The 19,827-nt window shown below is 38.8% G+C and overlaps 1 protein-coding gene across 1 annotated transcript in view; it reads right to left on the bottom strand.

Annotated features, from left to right (window-relative positions):
- Window positions 1-19,827, bottom strand: part of LOC127454268 (carboxypeptidase Q-like) — a 57,582-nt gene that overhangs the window by 22,596 nt on the left and 15,159 nt on the right. The window contains exon 5 of the mRNA XM_051721358.1: window positions 2,792-2,903. Within this exon, the coding sequence (XP_051577318.1) occupies window positions 2,792-2,903 (112 nt within the window). The remainder of the gene's footprint in view (window positions 1-2,791; window positions 2,904-19,827) is intronic.

The raw sequence follows: 19,827 nt of genomic DNA, 5'->3' as shown, positions 1-19,827 counted from the left end.
TTTTTTTTTTTTTACCTGGACGCCTCACAATGATATTCGCCCACTAATGCAAGAGAGAAAATTCCAAGATAATGGTTCGGGAGTAAATATCTCACTCTTCTGCAATATTAAAAACGTGCATACTGAAAGCAGAGCCAAGGACGCGGTGAACTGAATGATGTTGATGATCATTTAAAATTCTGTAGAGAGAATGCTTACACTACCAACACTGACATTAATCATGTTGTCTGTGGTTATTGTGCACCATTCTAGCTTTATTTTGCCAGTATTTTGGGGTGCTCCTTGCCAAGAGAATGACGTTAAACACAAATGAGCACAACCCTCAGTATTGCCTGTGCAATAAAGGAACAATTGAGTGGAGAGGGGCCAAGAGACTCAGACTGCATTACATATTGACACTCAGCAGGAATTTTAATAATCTGCATTATAATGGAATATTCTCTACACACAGCACTTCTCCTAAAGTTACTGCACATATCTGCAAAACCCATATGCTGAAATATTACAATAGGTCATACTTTACAAACATTAACCAACTACTAACATTTTGTCTATATTAAACAGCCCTCTGGAATACTTGATTCTGATTGGTTAAACGCGGCATTCTGTGGTCAAATCATTTAGTATACCGACTGCTAAACTTTATAACTGACCGTTCTCCCAGGCAAACAATTTCCTACTGTGCTAGTTTCATATCTCTCATATTATTCTGTGGTCTCTTCTCACATAATAAAATAATTTCACATTATAAAATAAAATTCAAATCAATGTTTCATGTGCATTTAATTATTGATTTTTGGTAAGTCGGCATTTAATATGCTGGATAATATACAGTCAGAAGGTTGTTATTGAAAAATCAACCACTTCAGGGTGATACAAAACCCCTCTGCATCACTCTGTCTGGGTTTATTTTGCGATAATTACCTGGTGTCATTACAAAGTGTACATTATTTCTTATATTATTGTTTTATATTGTATACAGTACAGTATAATGTAATAGTAGTTTTTTTTATTTTTATTTAAGAGTAAAACACAGACAATTTAGGTATATAAAGTACTTAATATTGGTACTTGTTTACTGAAATGTAAATAAAAGAGCTTTTCAATATTTTGTTCACCCTATACGTACAGTGCATCTGGAAAGTATTCACAGCGCTTCACTTTTTCCACATTTTGTTATGTTACAGCCTTATTCCAAAATGGATTAAATTCATTATTTTCCTCAAAATTCTACAAACAATACCCCATAATGACAATGTGAATGATTTCAAACAAACTTCTTTGCAAATTTATTAAAAATAAAAAATGAAAAAAATCACATGTACATAAGAATTCACAGCCTTTGCTCAATACTTTGTTGAAGCACCTTTGGCACCAATTACAGCCTCAAGTCTTTTTGAGTATGATGCTACAAGCTTGGCACACCTATTTTTGGGCAGTTTCTCCCATTCTTCTTTGCAGGACCTCTCAAGCTCTATCAGGTTGGATGGGGAGCGTCGGTGCACAGCCATTTTCAGATCTCTCCAGAGATGTTCAATCGGGTTCAAGTCTGGGCTCTGGCTGGGCCACTCAAGGACATTCACAGAGTTGTCCCGGAGCCACTCCTTTGTTATCTTGGCTGTGTGCTTAGGGTCGTTGTCCTGTTGGAAGATGAACCTTCACCCCAGTCTGAGGTCCAGAGTGCTCTGGAGCAGGTTTTCATCAAGGATGTCTCTGTACATTGCTGCATTCATCTTTCCCTCGATCCTGACTAGTCTCCCAGTTCCTGCTGCTGAAAAACATCCCCAGAGCATGATGTTGCCACCACCATGCTTCACTGTAGGGATGGTATTGGCCAGGTGATGAGTTGTGCCTGGTTTCCTCCAGGCATGACGCTTGCCATTCAGGCCAAAGAGTTCAATTTTTGTTTCTCATGGTCTGAGAGTCCTTCAGGTGCCTTTTGGCAAACTCCAGGCGGGCTGTCATGTGTCTTTTACTGAGGAGTGGCTTCCGTCTGGCCACTCTACCATACAGGCCTGATTGGTGGAGTGCTGCAGAGATGGTTGTTCTTCTGGAAGGTTCTCCTCTCTCCACAGAGAAATGCTGGAGCTCTGTCAGAGTGACCATCGGGTTCTTGGTCACCTCCCTGACTAAGGCCCTTCTCCCCCCGATCGCTCAGTTTGGCCAGGCGGCCAGCTCTATGAAGAGTCCTGGTGGTTCCAAACTTCTTCCATTTACGGATGATGGAGGCCACTGTGCTCATTGGGACCTTCAATGCTGCAGACATTTTTCTGTACCCTTCCCCAGATCTGTGACTCGATACAATCCTGTCTCGGAGGTCTACAGACAATTCCTTGGACTTCATGGCTTGGTTTGTGCTCTGACATGCACTGTTAACTGTGGTACCTTATATAGACAGGTGTGTGCCTTTCCAAATCTTATCCAATCAACTGAATTTACCACAGGTGGACTCCAATCAAGTTGTAGAAACATCAAGGATAATCAGTGGAAACAGGATGCACCTGAGCTCAATTTTGAGTGTCATAGCAAAGGCTGTGAATACTTATGTACATGTGATTTTTTTTTGTTTTTTATTTGTAATAAATTTGCAAAGATTTCAAACAAACTTCTTTCACTTTGTCATTATGGGGTATTGTTTGTAGAATTTTGAGGAAAATAATGAATTTAATCCATTTTGGAATAAGGCTGTAACATAACAAAATGTGAAAAAAGTGAAGCGCTGTGAATACTTTCCGGATGCACTATATATTGCTTTAAGTTGAGTTTTAGGGATACTATCTACACAACTCACCTAATTCTCTGATTAGAGAAAGTGCCTCCCACGAGATAGCGACCCCGCCTCCATCATCCATAGCTCCCTGTCCCACATCCCAACTGTCCAGGTGTCCACTAAGTAACACCACCTGAAGAATACAAATGTATATTAAAGTAAATATTAAAGAACATTTTTGTGTGTACACATTCTGCTCAGTATACATTTCTCTGTTTCTTATGGTTACACAATTGTTTATTCATGTATAAAAAAGGATTTACATATTTAAAAAAAAGAAAGAAATAAACTAAGATTTTGTCTCACACACACACACACACACACACACACACACACACACACACACACCAAAGCTTTCTGACAAGTATTCCAGCTGTTGTCTGTCGGTGTAAATGGATTTTGTCAGATCCAGGCCACAGAGAGAGACAGTCTTTAGACTGATGCTCTAGATAACATTCAAACTCTAAACATCCTCCTTTCACCTTCTACAGTTTTATCACCGGCATCTTCCTTCAGTTTACATTCATATTCAGCTGTGATGCATAAACTTTAAGAATAATGCTTACAAATACTGCTGTGCTACTGTGTTTCTCTACTGACAGTCTGCAGGCCACACAACAGCCTTAATAGCTTTGACAACAAACTTTGGAAGTATATGGCCTTATAAAGATTGTATAAAGAAATTGTAAAACATCCAAAATGAAAATTCCATCATCATTTATTCACCCATATGTCATTCCGAACACATATGACTTTCGTGGAAGACACAAATAAATGTAAGGCAGAGTGTTATGGACTGACAGCTTCAGTCAACCTTCACTTTCATGCATGGAAAAAAGGTGCAATGAAAGTAAATAGTGACTGAGGCTGTCAGTCCATATCATTCTGCCTAACATCTCCTTTTGTGTTCGATAAAAGACAGAAAGTCATACAGTTTTGAAACAACATGAGGGTGAGTAAATGATAACAGAATTTTTCATTTTGAGGTGAACTATTCCTTTAAAGACCATTAGAAGATACAGCACTCAACCAAATACAAAAAGTAAAGCAAGCATTCGTTTAAGGAAACACTCTTGGTACACAGAACTTTAATTAAATAAAATGCGGAAGTACAAAATGGTACATTTCCTAGTATAACGTCACCACTTACACAGAATCAAGAATATCTAGCACTGTCTGAAAGCTTTACACCAATACGCAGAACATCACTGAGTTACTGTATTTCTGTAATACTCTTCAAGGGTAACTTTTAAACAGAAGCTACTGGTATGGCAGGTAGACCACCATAATTTGAGGTGGTCTTAACTGGAACTGGTGGATTAACATGAAACATACATTTATGCATAGAAGAGAACGATTTTTCTAATTTTAGATTTTAGGTTCTGTAAATATTTTAAGCTCAGTAATACAGACAGCACAGCCATAAATGTACAAATGTAAAATAAAAAACGATAGAAAAAGGCCAATGAGGCCAAAATGGCAGAAAAAGAGATTTAGTGAGTGAAACAGAGAGATTTGTCTCTATGTGTGTCAGGGTGCAGTGTAAGGGCTGACTGACCTCATAATTAAACACTATCATGTCACTGTTAATGAGCCCTGACAGGAAGAGGCTATTAATTACAAGGCACTGAAATATGAATGAGGGAGTGAAATTAAGAGTGCACAGCACAGGGAGAGGAGAAGTTGAGTCTATATGACCCCGCTATCCAAGGGGAGTCACACTAAAACACATTTCCAATACATTGCAGTAATTCTAGACCAGAGAGGGGCCAAACCCCAGCAAGCATGATGTGTAAATGAAAACTACAACACATGCTGAGCAAATTAATGTAACCTCATCTTTGTATTTGTTCACTTTTGGAATGAAAACACTGGCTTTAAAATAAATGCCATTTGGTTTTATATTTTCCTTGTCAAAACAATGAAATTCATTCATTTTAAGTGAGATACAAGTATTCTTAATTATTATTTTTCAATTACTTCAATTATAATTTCAATTATTTATATTACATTATACGACACTATATACTGCAATAGCTTATGTATGAATAGCTACAAATATAAAACTTTGTTTAACATATTTTCATCTATATTCATAACTGAATGGAAATCTACTGAAATGTCAAACCATTATACAGTATGAATTAGTTATTAAAAAGTATTACCAAAAACATAATTCTATCTTACACTTTTTTTATATTTAAAGTTGAAATGTGTCATTTCATTGCATGGAATCGGTTTGTTTAACCAGCCCGACATAACAAAACTAGCTCAATCAATATTGTGAGCTTATGGTAGGACTAGCTGTTTGGCTCAAAATCAGAAAAAGGTGGAAGTGTTTGAAAACAGTAATTGTTTCTGCAATTCTGTTTGGTGCTACTAAAGGTGCAAAAATTATACACTTCATCTTTAAGTACACTAGTACGAAGGCCTCTCCATACTTCCTACGAAATCGAAGAATGAAGAGGTGTGACGTAATTTAGAACAAAATCTGGCCAAAAAGAAGGTGCTTTTGCATTTGTTTCGGTGTTTCGTAATATCTTGCCTGAAGTAAAACTTCTTAACACCTGCTAAACACCTTACTGCCATTGGTCCACACAATCGGTAGGTGTGACCTGGAGCTCCACCTACTTTGAGGCCGACAACTAATTCCCATTCAGTCAGTTAAGATAAGCCAACATGAACACACCGGTGTGAAGTTATTAGCGAGCTGGTGCAAATGTACCTACATCTGTACTATCTGTATACTATCATATTTTTTTTATTAGTCTACAAAAGGAATCAAATCTACTTATATACTCTCAAGTACCCATTCACTCATGTGCCATCTGCAGCAAAAAGATATTCACACATCTGCCCAAAGACATGCCTATCATCATTCTTTTGTCTATATCTTTCCCATTAACACTCTTTTATACACCAATCTTTGCAGTAGTATCAGTGTCATCATAAATTGTAATTGCAGAGTGTAATCGGCGGATATTATGGCCGTGTATAGCATGTTAGCGCATTAGCGCCATGAATTCAGGATGTAAACAAGACAAATGACACATTATCTACTGCATATACGTATATTACTTTAATTTATCATTGAGTGGTTAAAACAACTTCTTTACTGACCTCATGTGAATTCTATTCATAGAATGAGGCATGAAGTCATTGAAAACACATTTTAATGCCACATTAGTTAAGGTTTTACATGTAGTCTTGTGCGTCCTCATATTGAAATACACTTCTAAATGCCTCCCACAGCAGTGTGGCATGTGTCTGAATGTTCGCAAAGTAAACAGTATGTTGTTGCTCAGCTGTTTCGAACTTCTTTTTACACCTGAACGAAGAACAAAGAAGAACTTCTCTGAAAGTGTGCTGGGGCCTTAACACACTCTAATACTGTACACTACCGTGTGTATGTCTGTTTGTTGTCTATTAGTTGAAATGGAAACGAATGGCACAGTATTAAGCATTCCAACCATGAGTGAGACAGAGAGAAAAAATACTTGCAGTTCCATCGATTTTTTTTAGAAATGTGTAACTGTAGGGGGTGTTTGGGAGCCTGAGAGAATGGGGTCTTCTTTCCAAACTGTAAAATGCCTTAGATGAGTTTGCTCGTTTCATAAAGTAACTCCAAGTTCCAACATATGGTTAAAACTTAACGATTTAAAATGCAAATAAAAATCCCAGTAGGAGGTATTATATACTTGACAGACACAACAAACAATGTTTTCCCACAAACAACTAACTTCATATACAGACTAGTCTGATACCATCCAGCAACCTAACATATGTTTACCTGCATTTGTGCATCTCTCACTTTCCATGTAAACTGAGGGATTTCTGGTATGGCAAAACATTCACAAAGTCCAAAAACATTTGTGTAACTATGCATAAACACACGCAGACGGTCTCTATTCCCTCATTTATTGACATAGAATGTTTACCGTAAAGGGAAGTATGTAACGAGGATGTCGTCATAAATACCCCTGTGGACAGACAGACCGAGAGGTTAGACAAACTCCCTCTCATTTACACTCTCCACCCCCACAACTTCCTGGAACTCAATCATTGTGTGTGCTAAAAAGAGTGTAGCTTTTAGTACAAAACCAGAGAGTGGTTTAAAGGATGTGTGGTGAGAGAAAAAGCAAGCTTCAGAAAGTGCATGAGAGAGAGAGAGAAACAGAACTCACTGTGACATGAACAGACTGTACTGTACGTTCTCTTCCAGAAGTTAGTAAATCATTCACAGTTCATCTTCTGGTAACTTTTTGTTGTAATTCAAATGATCACGAAATAGAAGAAGTTTGAAGTTTAAATTAAAATATGTTGTAACACTCTCATTCTGGCAAGCTGAAGCTATTGTAATGACACTGTTTTTAGGAAACTTAATGGCCAAATAAAAATAAATTAAAAAAACATAAAAATTATTAAGATATTCACAATGCTGCTTAATTGCATATCAGCAACAAAAAAAGTGCATAAATCGGTGTTTACAGCAATGCATTTGGAAGTCTATGGGATGATGCTTTCAGGTGGGGTTAAAAGCAGAGATGTGCAACTCGTATTTTTTGTTGAAGTGCTTATGAACAGTTACCGATGTAGTAACTGTGGATAGATTTTTTACTCAATTTAAACAGTCCAATTCAGGAATGAATCATGAAATCAGAACGATGAAATCAGAATTTGTAATCAGAAAATGTAATCAGAATCCTTGTGTTTATAATGTGAAAGTTACAGGTTACCATCAGGTTTACATGGTCATGACTAGTGGTGGAAAGAGTACTGATTTTTTTTAACTTCAGTAAAGGTAAAAAAAATCATAATACAGTAGGTTTTTCCCTATCTGTTGAGGTATTGAGTTCTTACAAGTTGCTTTACACTTGCAAGTCAAATTTTGGTTTTAAAAATAGACAAAAAGAAACACCTTTCTCCTGAAATTCTATTTTCTCCTAAAGTCTATCGTTTTATTTAAAACATGATCACACAGGAAATCAACATGTTGCTTCCTGTACCCAGAAATCAACATAGTCAAATTACTGACAAGAACCATCACTCATCAGACATTTGTGCTTTAATTCAAATGTTTACCTTTCCCTCTGCTGCTACTGATAGCATGTATTGCAAGCGTCCTACAAGTCACAGGTTCTGGTCCTGTGGAAACCAGAATGTAATCGTGTTCACATAAACAATGGCAAGCATGATTCAGAGGTTGCATTATTGCTCTAAAATAAAAATTTTACACCACTGACATTTAGGTTTAGGGCTGGAGTTAGGGTTAATAAAAGATATATTTGTTATGCAGTTATTTTAGACAAGTAATTTTCTGTGTAATTTAATTATCATACATATTACATAATTTAAAACTAAGAATACAACTCTCATTTGGCACCACTCTGTGAACATTTCACCCGGAAACTGGAGTTCACACGTGCCCATACATTAAACAGCACTTCCAGCTTCGGCCAATGGGGGCAGTGGTTCAAATTACAGTAAGTACAGAACTTTCAACATACTTTTGCCAAACTCACAGTGCGATCAGTTTGGTATTTAAACATCTGTCCCATTTAACGAGTCAAAATGATTGTGTGTGGAAATCGACAGCCTGCCACAGTTGTCATTGATAGAGCTTAGCTTGTTTTGAACCTAAAACAATCCTTTAACTCAAATGATTTAGATCATATTTGTAGAAGGCCTCTAAGAGTTTGAATAAACTAGAGACTGCAAGAAAAATTTGTTGATCGGCTTATTCATTTCTAAATAAAGAAATGTCATCAGCATGTGTGTGGTATTAACTTCTCTGCAGGATCCCTCAAACAATCCCATTACCATAAAACAAAACAACATATCACAAATACACATGCATGAATTCATACAAACACAACTGATTTGACAAAACTTTAAAGTTATCTATAGATCTGACTCTGAGCTGACCAGCAGAGCCATAGTCAGTTAAATCCAGTAAATATTACATTTTATTTTTCCGTCTGTCCCCAGAACAACAATGTTGCTGAAAATAAAGTGACTTTTTCAGGTCATGCAGCCGCTCTGTGAATTTAAGAAATGAGAACAGAATGAACAATTACGCAGAAATGCATAATGAAGCAGACACCACACAATGAAACTGTCAAACTTACCCTCAAATCCCCCCAAAACCATCAAACATGTGCAGACCTCGTTCACTTGCATTCAGTTACAGAACTGGAGAGTTTTCATGATGACTGAGTTATGCCAAGTGACTTCATACGCTACACATGCTTCCTTTAAAGCACCAGATTTCAACTGGTTTTGCTCCAAGACCTGACTTTACATTAATATCAACTGGTAACCCAACACAGCACCAAAATTGCTTATTGTACAAAAGTAAATGAAAACATCCTTATAAGCAAACATTTAAATTTATTAATATTAATAATAGTAATAACATTAAATAAAAATAATCTCAGCAGTCAATGATTCATTGCTTATATTTAATGTAATCTGGATTGTATTTTCTTGCGTAGGTTTGTTGAACAGATTTGGTTTTCAAGGATGAGGGCCTGTCACTCAATCTGTCCATGTTTGCATATGGCTAATTCTCCCAAATGACAGATAAATTTGCTTCTAAATACTATGGAAACTGACTGGACGGACAGCTTTTCACATCAACAATAAAACATAATGCATGCGTTTCTACTCTCTTTCAAAAGTTATATATAAAATTATATGATTCTTGCATTTAATGTGCAGTTAGTATTGTTTTTCCCTGTTATCTGCGACCCCATCAGAACAGAATTGTGACCCATTTTTAGGTCCTGACCCACCAGTTGAAATTCTAAAGTTCAGATTAGATGCTCTCTCTATGAGTCTCAATGATGATGGAAATGCACTTAAGATGCTGGTTACTATGTATTTCATTTCACGGTCCTACTTAATCGAGAATTTGGAGGGGTTTTGTTCCTTTAGGTCAAACCCTTGTAAAACCAGAAAATCTCTTATTTGATTGGCAGGATATGAGGTCATCTGCAAACTGGTTTGATTTAATTTGTCCTCCTCTGAATACTGAGCCAGTGATGATTCTAGCAGTCGTGGTCTTCTGCATTTCAACTGATGCATGCTATTGGTTTTACTATAGACTTTAACCAATTTTATTCATAAAATGTCAGAAATATTTGCTGAGTGAAACTTATGCAAGTCTACGAGCCACAGCCTTGAATATTTTCACACCTCCAGGGAGTCGAGGCCGAATGAAATTTGCAGACGCACAATAAAATAATTATACAGTTTCCTTACAAAACCAATATTTTCGCTGAGAAATAAAAATGACATTTTTACCACTTTTTTCAAACTAACATATACTGTAACAGTGGGGTCCAAAAGTTTTTGAGTAGATTGAAAATCTGGGATTGAAAATCAAATTTAAAACTGGAAATAAACAAACCTTTAATATTTAGAAAAATGCAAAACCAAAGATATGTTATGACAAAATCAACAAGAAATATTTAAGATTTTGCATTCCTAAGTCTATTACTAGATAACTAATTGACACTTCGCTAAGCCCCACCTTAAAATTGTTTCTGACTAATCCTAACTTAGTAACTGTTGCCGTCCGCCATTTCTCTAACAAGCATTTGCTTTTTTCCAATGAGAGTCTATGGAAGTAATGTGTGTTTGAGTAGTTTTAAGCCGAATTTTATTGAAATTATCCAAAAAATTTAATAAAACTTGTTGCTGGGTCACTTGTAATAGTGAAACGAGGTACGTAGAGATGATCCATAAAGTGTTTTTTATTCCTTTTTTCAATCTTTACATAAATATTGAGAAGAGCATATTATGGATTAAACTGTGTCAGCCCTTATTCCCAATGAACATGTATAACATCAGCAAGGACACCTGCATTTGCTCCAAGATAAATTCAAGCTAATATCTTAACATTAATTCCTTTATGTATTGATTCAGGTCACAGTAAATGCAATAGTAAATAAAGAGTTTACAGCATCATAGTGGGTGTGTTATAAGATCAGGTCTGTTCACTTACACTAATGTTATCAGGTGTGTAATCGGTACCAAATGACACTTTTCTCTTTTCAAGTGACTGTGATAATCATTTGCCTCGATTCTGATTCACAGTCTCCACGGTTTTCAATCAAATTACTGTGTAATTTAACAGTTTATTTTATCAGATAAATATGCTTTAAAATGTCACTCTTCCTTCCAGCCCATGTAAGAATATTATCAGTTTCATTTTTGAGTATATTTTGTCAAAAACCTCGTCATTCACAGCAATCTCCCATTCATTCCTATGGGATGTTCTACGAAAGCAACAGTAACCAAGGGTCGTGGAGCTTAGCGATGGGTTAATTCAATCAGCTTATTTAGACATTGGCCATGTTAACTCCTTTGTACAAAAGGTCAGATTTCCTTGCTTCCACTGAATGCTGGGTAACATGTATCATCAGGTTTTGTGCAAACTCATGGAGTCCATGCCAGTCCATGCACACTGTCAGTAAAGCAAAAGGGAGACAAACACTAACAAATTCAGAAATTCAAGTAAAAATATTTTTTATGCTAAATATATATATATATAAAATCTAAAAAACATTTTTTTTTTTTTTTTTTAAATGGAAAAAAAGAAGCATCTTCATAAGTGGTCTCTGACTTTTGGACCATTCTGTAAAAGTATACTATGTCATGTATCCCTTTTGATGTAGGAATTCATAAATATCACCTACCTTCTGAGGTACTCATTTAAAAATAGATTCTCACATCTACCACACTGTCACTAATATGTTATTTCACAGATAACACTGAACACATCAAAAGAATATCTGACTCACAGGCTGTCACCGAGCCGGTGCAGCAACATCATTAACATTGACGAGTAATACCCTCCAAAGGTCTACACTGAGGGTTTACCATCCATCAGTGTGAACGATCAGTATTTTCAGGCATGTCTCTGGCTGTGACCGGAGTGTCAGTGCTTACTGAATTAGACTATGAGGAAACACCACAGCTCAAGGTTCTGTTTGTTCACAGAATAAAGGCCTCCAGCTTGCACAAGCCTTAGTGCTAACTAGGGCAAAGGCCACAGGAATTCTCACTCCCCAAAAAGGTATCTTACGATGTCCATATTCCATTAAGGAAACTGCTAAAATCAGGGGTGTAGAAATGATTATAAAAGTGGGAGATATATAAAAGGCATAGTCCACCCAAATTTTTTTAAATTGTGGCATCATTTAAGCACTCAAATGTCTTTCCAAACCCATATGATCTTTCTTCCAAATGAGATTTTTGGCAGAATGTCTAGATGTACTTTTTCATATAATAAAAGTGGATGGGAACTAGTGGCATGACACTATTCACTTTCACTGTGTTCCATGCAAGAAAGTCATATGGGATTGGAACAACATGAAATAGAATAAATTATTTTCATTTCGGTCATGGGTCTTTAAATAGTAATGATTATCTCCCCAAAAGGTAAGGGACAAATATAGAAATTTCAAAAAGTGTGGGGACAAAGGTTACAATGATTGCTCTGCCTCGACAAAAACACTTTTCTCTTCTCTTGCAGATGGTGAAAACAAAAACGAAATTGATATTTTTAATAATCATTACCACAATACCAATTTTATAAATGAAACCCTTCATTAAACTCTATAAAAAGTTTTGTTTAGCCATGCAAGGTTATAGTATACCAATCAGAAATTTGAGTGTTTCCTCCTGTTAAAAAATTATCCCTGCTTTAAAGCCAAACCCGCCCTCTCTGAACCCTAAGAGTCATGAGTGCAGTGGCTTGCTGTCATCCCTGTACTGATGGAATGTGGAGAACAGAATAAACTCTGGACTCCCCTGTGGAATCCCCCACATACTTCAAAGGCCAGAAACAACAAACCGCCGACCCTGAGGTGGTAAAATGCACTCCAGTGTTATCAGAGGATATAAACATCCCAACCTCATTCTGGGACTGAACGATCTGTTGATGGGCCCAAAACAGAAAGAGGGGAGTGGGATGATGGACAGAGTGAATTAAGAGACAAAAAAAAAACAACAAGCCAAAAACCTGGAACCCCAAATAAAGTAGAGAAAAACCACAATTGTTTTTCTCAATGCTTCAGAGGTTCTGAGAATGAGAAACGTAACAGGATGAAAATGGACAGATTTGAGGTTTGTGGAAGTTTGGACAGATGGTGACATCTGTTTGAATGGAAAGGACCACTACAAAGATGGGGAATGTCTCTGGAAATGACAGGAACTCTTTTTGTGTATCAGTACACCTTCGGCTGACTCCACAAGACATTAATACTTTCACAATACTGGGTACTTTCAGTATGAAAGGCAGTTAAATCTGTGGGCACCCACAAATCCATATCCACAATATTACCTTCAGCCCATTCTTGCTTCTAACTACCTTTGTTCCAACAGTCAGAAGACCAAAATTTGAATAATCAGATACCTTGTCTAGTTTATCCTAGACAATGGGTATAGTAGAGATCAGTGGTGTGGACTTCTGAAAAGAGAAGGTAAAGTTAGTCTTTGTTTTTGTTTTTTTTTGTTTTTTTTTAGTCCAACATAAATTCATGTTCCATTCTATCTGGTCTCACTGTTACTATACCTACATTTTTGCAAAATGATCTTTACATGGCTCATTGTACCCATCGTGGCAGTTTTCTGAGGAAATGAACACTAGAGGCGCTATAACAACAATGACATTTATTCACTTTCACATATGACATCAAAACACTAACTATAGTGCATGACTTGTAAGGTGATACATTTTAACATTTGCATTACATAACCAAATACATTTATACGTTTGTTCCATTGCGATCAAAATGTGCGGAAGCTCAACTGATAGAGCTTTGCACTTGCGATGTACAGGACCAGAGTGCAAGTCCTGAAGAGCAGGCGAGTCGACAGGCGAGACTGAAGGTCATTAAAACACCACAAAACGACTTGGTTACTTCAGCAATTGCATTTTTCATCTTACTGTTGCTTTTTTGACACTATTGGTAAGGTTTATAGAAATCAATTACTTTGCAGCCTCTGTAATTCACAATTTAATTACCACAGAAGCACATCATGTCTTAACTATCATGAAATGAACGAGCCATTATTTACAACGCTTTTAATATGGAGTTCAAAGCGGCACTTAACACTGGCATTGACGCCCTGACACGAATCATGAACGATTTGCTGCACGACTGCTGTAACAAAGCGGATAGCCACAGTCTGCCGGCTGATTAACATTGTGGAGGATGAGAGTTTAAGAGATTTAATGTACATTGCAATGAATATGCAAACTTTTTGGGGACTAGTTCTTTCAATTAGTCAAACTCCCACTTAGACTTTGCAAAATGTTTAATGTTACTTGAATTGGTGCTATTTTCGTGCATTTCTATCTTTATACAGTTGAAGGGTTTGTTTGGAAAATGATAATAAATGTTGGGCTTCATGTACTCAATTAAGAGACAAAGGCAGGCCTACACACAGTCATAAAGCCTGACTGCAGCCTGTAGGAACATTAGAAGCCTCACAGTCACAACAACGGTGCCAAAATCAAACAAAGGGTGTCCAAAACAGACTACAGATCCCAAATCAAATCAAATCACTTTATTGTCACACAGCCATATACACAAGTGCAATGGTGTGTGAAATTCTTGGGTGCAGTTCCAATCAACATAGCAGTTGTGATTGGACATATACCAATTTACAATAACATCAAATTAACACAACACAATTTAAACATCTGTTATACACATAATTACACTCAACAATATACAAATAATAACATACACTGTACAGTATACAATACGCTGTTTTTGTTTTTTGTCTTTTTTTGTTTTTTACTATATAGGTACACATTATTCAATAAAAATTAAAAATTAAAATATATATAAAAAAAAAAGTATATATATATATATATATATATATATATATATAGAATGTACAGTATTGTACTGTATTGACATTCAGGCTGTCGGTTGATAGTCAGTTGTTAAGAGAGACATAATATAATAATAATATAATTTATGACAGTCCGGTGTGAGATATAAGAGTAAGAGTAATAAAGTGCAGTGCTGATGTATATTGATCATGAGAGATCAAGAGTTTAGAAGTCTGATTGCTTGGGGGAAGAAGCTATCATGGAGTCGGCTGGTGCGGGTCCTGATGCTGCGATATCGCCTACCTGATGGTAGCAGTGAGAACAGCCCATGGCTCGGGTGGCTGGAGTCTCTGATGATCCTCCGAGCTTTTTTCACACACCGCCTTGTATATATTTCCTGGAGGGAGGGAAGCTCACTTCCGATGATGTGTTTGGCAGTTCGCATCACCCTTTGCAGTGCTTTGCGGTTGTGGGCGGTGCTATTGCCGTACCAGGCGGAGATACAGCCAGTCAGGATGCTCTCTACAGTGCAGGTGTAGAATCGTGTGAGGATGTGGCGGTTCATTCCAAACTTCCTCAGCTGTCTCAGGAAGAAGAGACGCTGATGAGCCTTCTTCACAACGACTTCAGTGTGGATGGACCATGTGAGTTCCTCAGTGATGTGGACACCCAGGAACTTGAAGCTGCTGACTCTCTCCACTGGTGCTCCATTGATGGTGATGGGACCGTGTTCTCTGTCTTTTCTTCTGAAGTCCACCACAAGCTCCTTTGTCTTACTGACGTTGAGGGAGAGGTTGTGCTCCTGACACCAGTGTGTCAGAGTGTGCACCTCCTCTCTGTAGGCTGTTTCATCATTGTCAGTGATCAGACCTACCACCGTCGTGTCATCAGCAAACTTAATGATGGCATTGGAGCTATGTGTTGCTACACAGTCATGTGTGTACAAGGAATACAGTAGTGGGCTGAGAACACAGCCCTGTGGGGCTCCAGTGTTGAGGATCAGTGATGAGGAGATGTTGCTGCCTATTCTAACCACCTGGCATCTGCTTGACAGGAAGTCCAGGATCCAGCTACACAGCGAACTGTTTAAGCCCAGAGCCCGGAGTTTCTCATCTAGCTTGGAGGGCACTATGGTGTTGAATGCTGAGCTGTAGTCTACAAACAGCATTCTCACATAAGTGTTCTTTTTTTCCAGGTGGGAGAGAGCAGTGTGTATTGTAGATGCAATGGCATCATCAGTGGAGCGGTTGTTGCGGTAAGCAAACTGCAGTGGGTCAAGATTGAGTGGCAAGACAGAGCAGATGTAATCTCTGATTAGTCTCTCAAAAAATTTGCTGATGATGGGGGTCAGAGCAACAGGACGCCAGTCATTTAAACAAGTTATTTTTGATTGTTTTGGAACAGGCACAATGGTGGATGTTTTAAAGCATGTGGGGACCACAGACAAAGAGAGGGAAAGGTTGAAGCCTTGCTCACTTTACACTTATGAGTGAAATTCTGAAGGATCGAACTCTCAACTCCTACTGGATGAAACGCACGATAGAACACGTCCCTCAGCCATGACGTCATCGAGAGTACAAAACCTCGGAGATCCTTCTGGGTGTTGCTTCCAGCGATAGTATATGCCTCATCTAGTTGCAGCCCTGCTGCTCCCAGGTGTAGCCTCATTGCCCAAGGAGGTAACGTACATACCTGAACTTTGGCCATACAATCTCAACCTCACTGGACAAGCCGAGATTTCTCCGTGTTCCACCGAGCACGCTAACGGATCCGAAAGAGACCGCCGCGCAAGCCGCGTCTTCACCCTTTTGCCTGCAGAAGTGAAGAAAGAAGATTTCTCCTCCCTCTTCAACTGAGTCGAATTCGCTGATTTCTCCACCAACCCACTGAGAATCAGCCGCCGTACCGCCCGCCGACATAGTGAGGAAACGGCCTCCCGTCATCATCAAAGCCTCGAGGAACCGAGTCGGAGTCAAACGACGGATGAACACACATTCAACCTGCATCCTCACGTGACTCAACTACGAGGTTTACGTTTGGGCAGAGATAGATTATTATAGTGTGTTACTCTTGAGTATCAAGGTTATTCTTATACAGTTTACAGACTGCCATTTGCTGCTAATAATACTCAAGGTATTATTGTAACTTACTGTTTCCACGAATGAGATTTGCTGTGTTTTTGTCCAACCAAGTTGGACTTTTTGTACATTTCCGCCATCATGGGTGAGACCGACACACTGAGTTTATCCATTAAAGAACCCGTTCACCGCATCTCTGAGTGATAAAACTAACGGTTGCCTTCTCTCCCACGATCACTAAAACCGGCTTCGGTGCCATCACTCTGTTCACTCTGGAGACCAGTTAAACCTCCCCTGCAGAATTATCAGCCGACATGCACCGCTGAGGAATTGGTGCCTGTGCAAATAGGGCATGCTCATTTGACTTCAGAGGAGAGAGAACAGCGCATCAGACAACACCTATGCTTATACTGCGGTCAACCCAGACATTTAAGAGCAGCCTGTCCCGTACGACCAGCACGATCATTTCAATAGGCGGTGAGTAATGTCTCTCTACCTCTCCATGTTACCTCATGCATTGATGTTCCGATAACAATTTCCTTTACAATCAAATCATTTCCCACTCATGCCATGCTCGACTCAGGGGCGGCTGGCAACTTTATTGATGAGGAGCTAGTCAGAGAATTTAAGATACCACTAATTCCCTGTGAATCTTCCTTGGCAGTGGCAGTGCTAGATGGACGTCCTCTGGGGACTGGCCATGTTCAATTCACCACCGCGGACATCACCCTTCAAGTGGGCATCATACACACTGAAATCACACGCCTCTATGTCATTCGCTCACCACACCATCCTGTCATTCATGGACTACCCTAGCTTCAGCAACATAACCCACAAATCTCTTGGGGTGAGAGACAGATATCACAATGGGGCTCCACATGCTTTTCCAGCTGCCTGAGGTCAGTAGTTCCTTTATCTGTTGGAGCTGCATCAGTCACAGAGATCACTGAGGTACCAAAATTACCAAAGGTATACACAGATTTGGTGGAGGCCTTCAGTAAGACCAAAGCATCACAACTTCCCCCTCATCGTTCCAGCGACTGTGCTATTGAGCTATTACCGGGCACGACACCACCACGAGGCAGGATTTTTCCTTTATCTGAGCCTGAAGCCCAGGCCATGAAAAGTTACATCGAGGAGGAGCTGGCCAAGGGTTTCATACAACCATCCACTTCCCCTGCTATGGCTGGATTCTTCTTCATGGGTAAGAAGGATAGTGGTCTCTGACCTTGCATCGATTATCGTGCTCTCAATGATATCACTCTGAAATTTTGTTACCCTTTACCATTACTCCCGGCAGCACTGAAACACTACGAACCACCAAGTATTTCACCAAACTCAATCTGCGCAGCGCTTACTACCTCATTTGCATAAGAGAAGGGGATGCGTGGAAGACAGCATTCTCCACCAGCAGTGGACACTATGAATACTTGGTTATGTCCTTCGGCCTTGCTAACAGACCTTCAGTATTCCAGTCCTTCATCAACGATGTCTTCAGAGATACACTACCGGTCAAAAGTTTTGAAACACTTGACTGAAATGTTTCTCATGATCTTAAAAATCTTTTGATCTGAAGGCATATGCTTAAATGTTTGACATTTTGTAGACAAAAATATAATTGTGCCACCATATTAATTAATTTCATTATAAAACTAAAATGTAATAAAAAAAATTTTTTTTTGAAATTGATGACTTGGACCAAATAATAAAGAAAAGCAGCCAATAAGTGCCCATCATAGATGGGAACTCCTTCAATACTGTTTAAAAAGCATCCCAGGGTGATACCTCAAAAAGTTAGTTGAGAAAATGTCAAGAGTACATGTCTGCAAATTCTAGGTAAAGGGTGACTACTTTGAAGATGCTAAAATATAACACAGTTTTGATTTATTTTGGATTTTTAGTCACAACATAATTCCCATAGTTCCATTTATGTTATTCCATAGTTTTGATGACTTTACTATTATTGTAAAATGTGAAATATATATATATATATATATATATATATATATATATATATATATATATATATATATATATATATATATATATATATATATATAATAAAGAATGAGTAAGTGTTTCAAAATTTTGACCGGTAGTGTATGTTAAACCACTGGGTGATTGTATACATCGACAACATTCTAATTTATTCTAATACCCAGTCTCAAGATCCAGTTCCTCACGATTGCCCTGAAGGCAAAACCTATGTGCCACAGTCATTAAAGGAGAAGGTTTTACGGAGGGTCCATACTGCCACCAGCTCCGGGCGCCCAGGCATCACGACTACACTCCATCTGCTCCGGAACCAATTTTGGTGGAGAACCATGCAGGCAGACACCATTTCTTATGTCAATCAATGCCCCACTTGTGCAGTAACCAAATCTTCCAGACTACTCCCAGCAGGCCTGCTTCAACCATTTCCCATTCCACAGAGCCCATGGTCTCACATCGCCATTGACTTTAACACCGATCTTCCAGTCTCTCAAGTCTCTCCACAATCTTATCTGTAATCGATCGTTTCTCCAAGGCATGTCGATTAATCCCTCTTCCCAAGCTCCCCACAGCCTTCGAGACAGCGGAACATCTATTACATCAAGTATTTCGGTTCTATGGGTTACCTGATTACATCGTATCTGACCGAGGTCCACAATTCACTGCTCGGGTCTGGACAGCCTTCTTCCATCAAATAAATGTTAACATCAGCCTCACCTCTGGGTACCACCCTCAATCCAACGGGCAGACTGAATGTCTGAATCAAGAGATCACTCGTTTCCTCAGGATGTATTGCCATCAAAACCAAAACGACTGGAGCCGGTACCTGCTGTGGGCAGAACACGCCCAAAACTCACTCCAAAAACCATCCACGGGCATGACTCCATTCCAATGTGTGCTGGGATTTCAACCACCCTTGTTACCCTGGTCAGGAGAGTCCACGGAACTACCGGCCATCAACGACTGGCTCCGGCGGAGCAAAGAACTGTGGAACCAGGCGCATGTCCAATTACATCGAGCCAAGAGGAGACAGAAAGGGCAGGCAGATCGGCATCGTCGTCCGAGTCCCCAATATACACCAGGACATAGGGTCTGGCTCTCCACTTGCAACCTACGCCTTCGTCTGCCCTGCA

The sequence above is a fragment of the Myxocyprinus asiaticus genome, chromosome 16 (assembly GCF_019703515.2).
Source record: "Myxocyprinus asiaticus isolate MX2 ecotype Aquarium Trade chromosome 16, UBuf_Myxa_2, whole genome shotgun sequence".
In the NCBI taxonomy this organism is placed as follows: domain Eukaryota; kingdom Metazoa; phylum Chordata; class Actinopteri; order Cypriniformes; family Catostomidae; genus Myxocyprinus; species Myxocyprinus asiaticus.
Note: the sequence above shows the minus strand (reverse complement) of the source record. Positions and strands in the feature narration are given on the sequence as shown.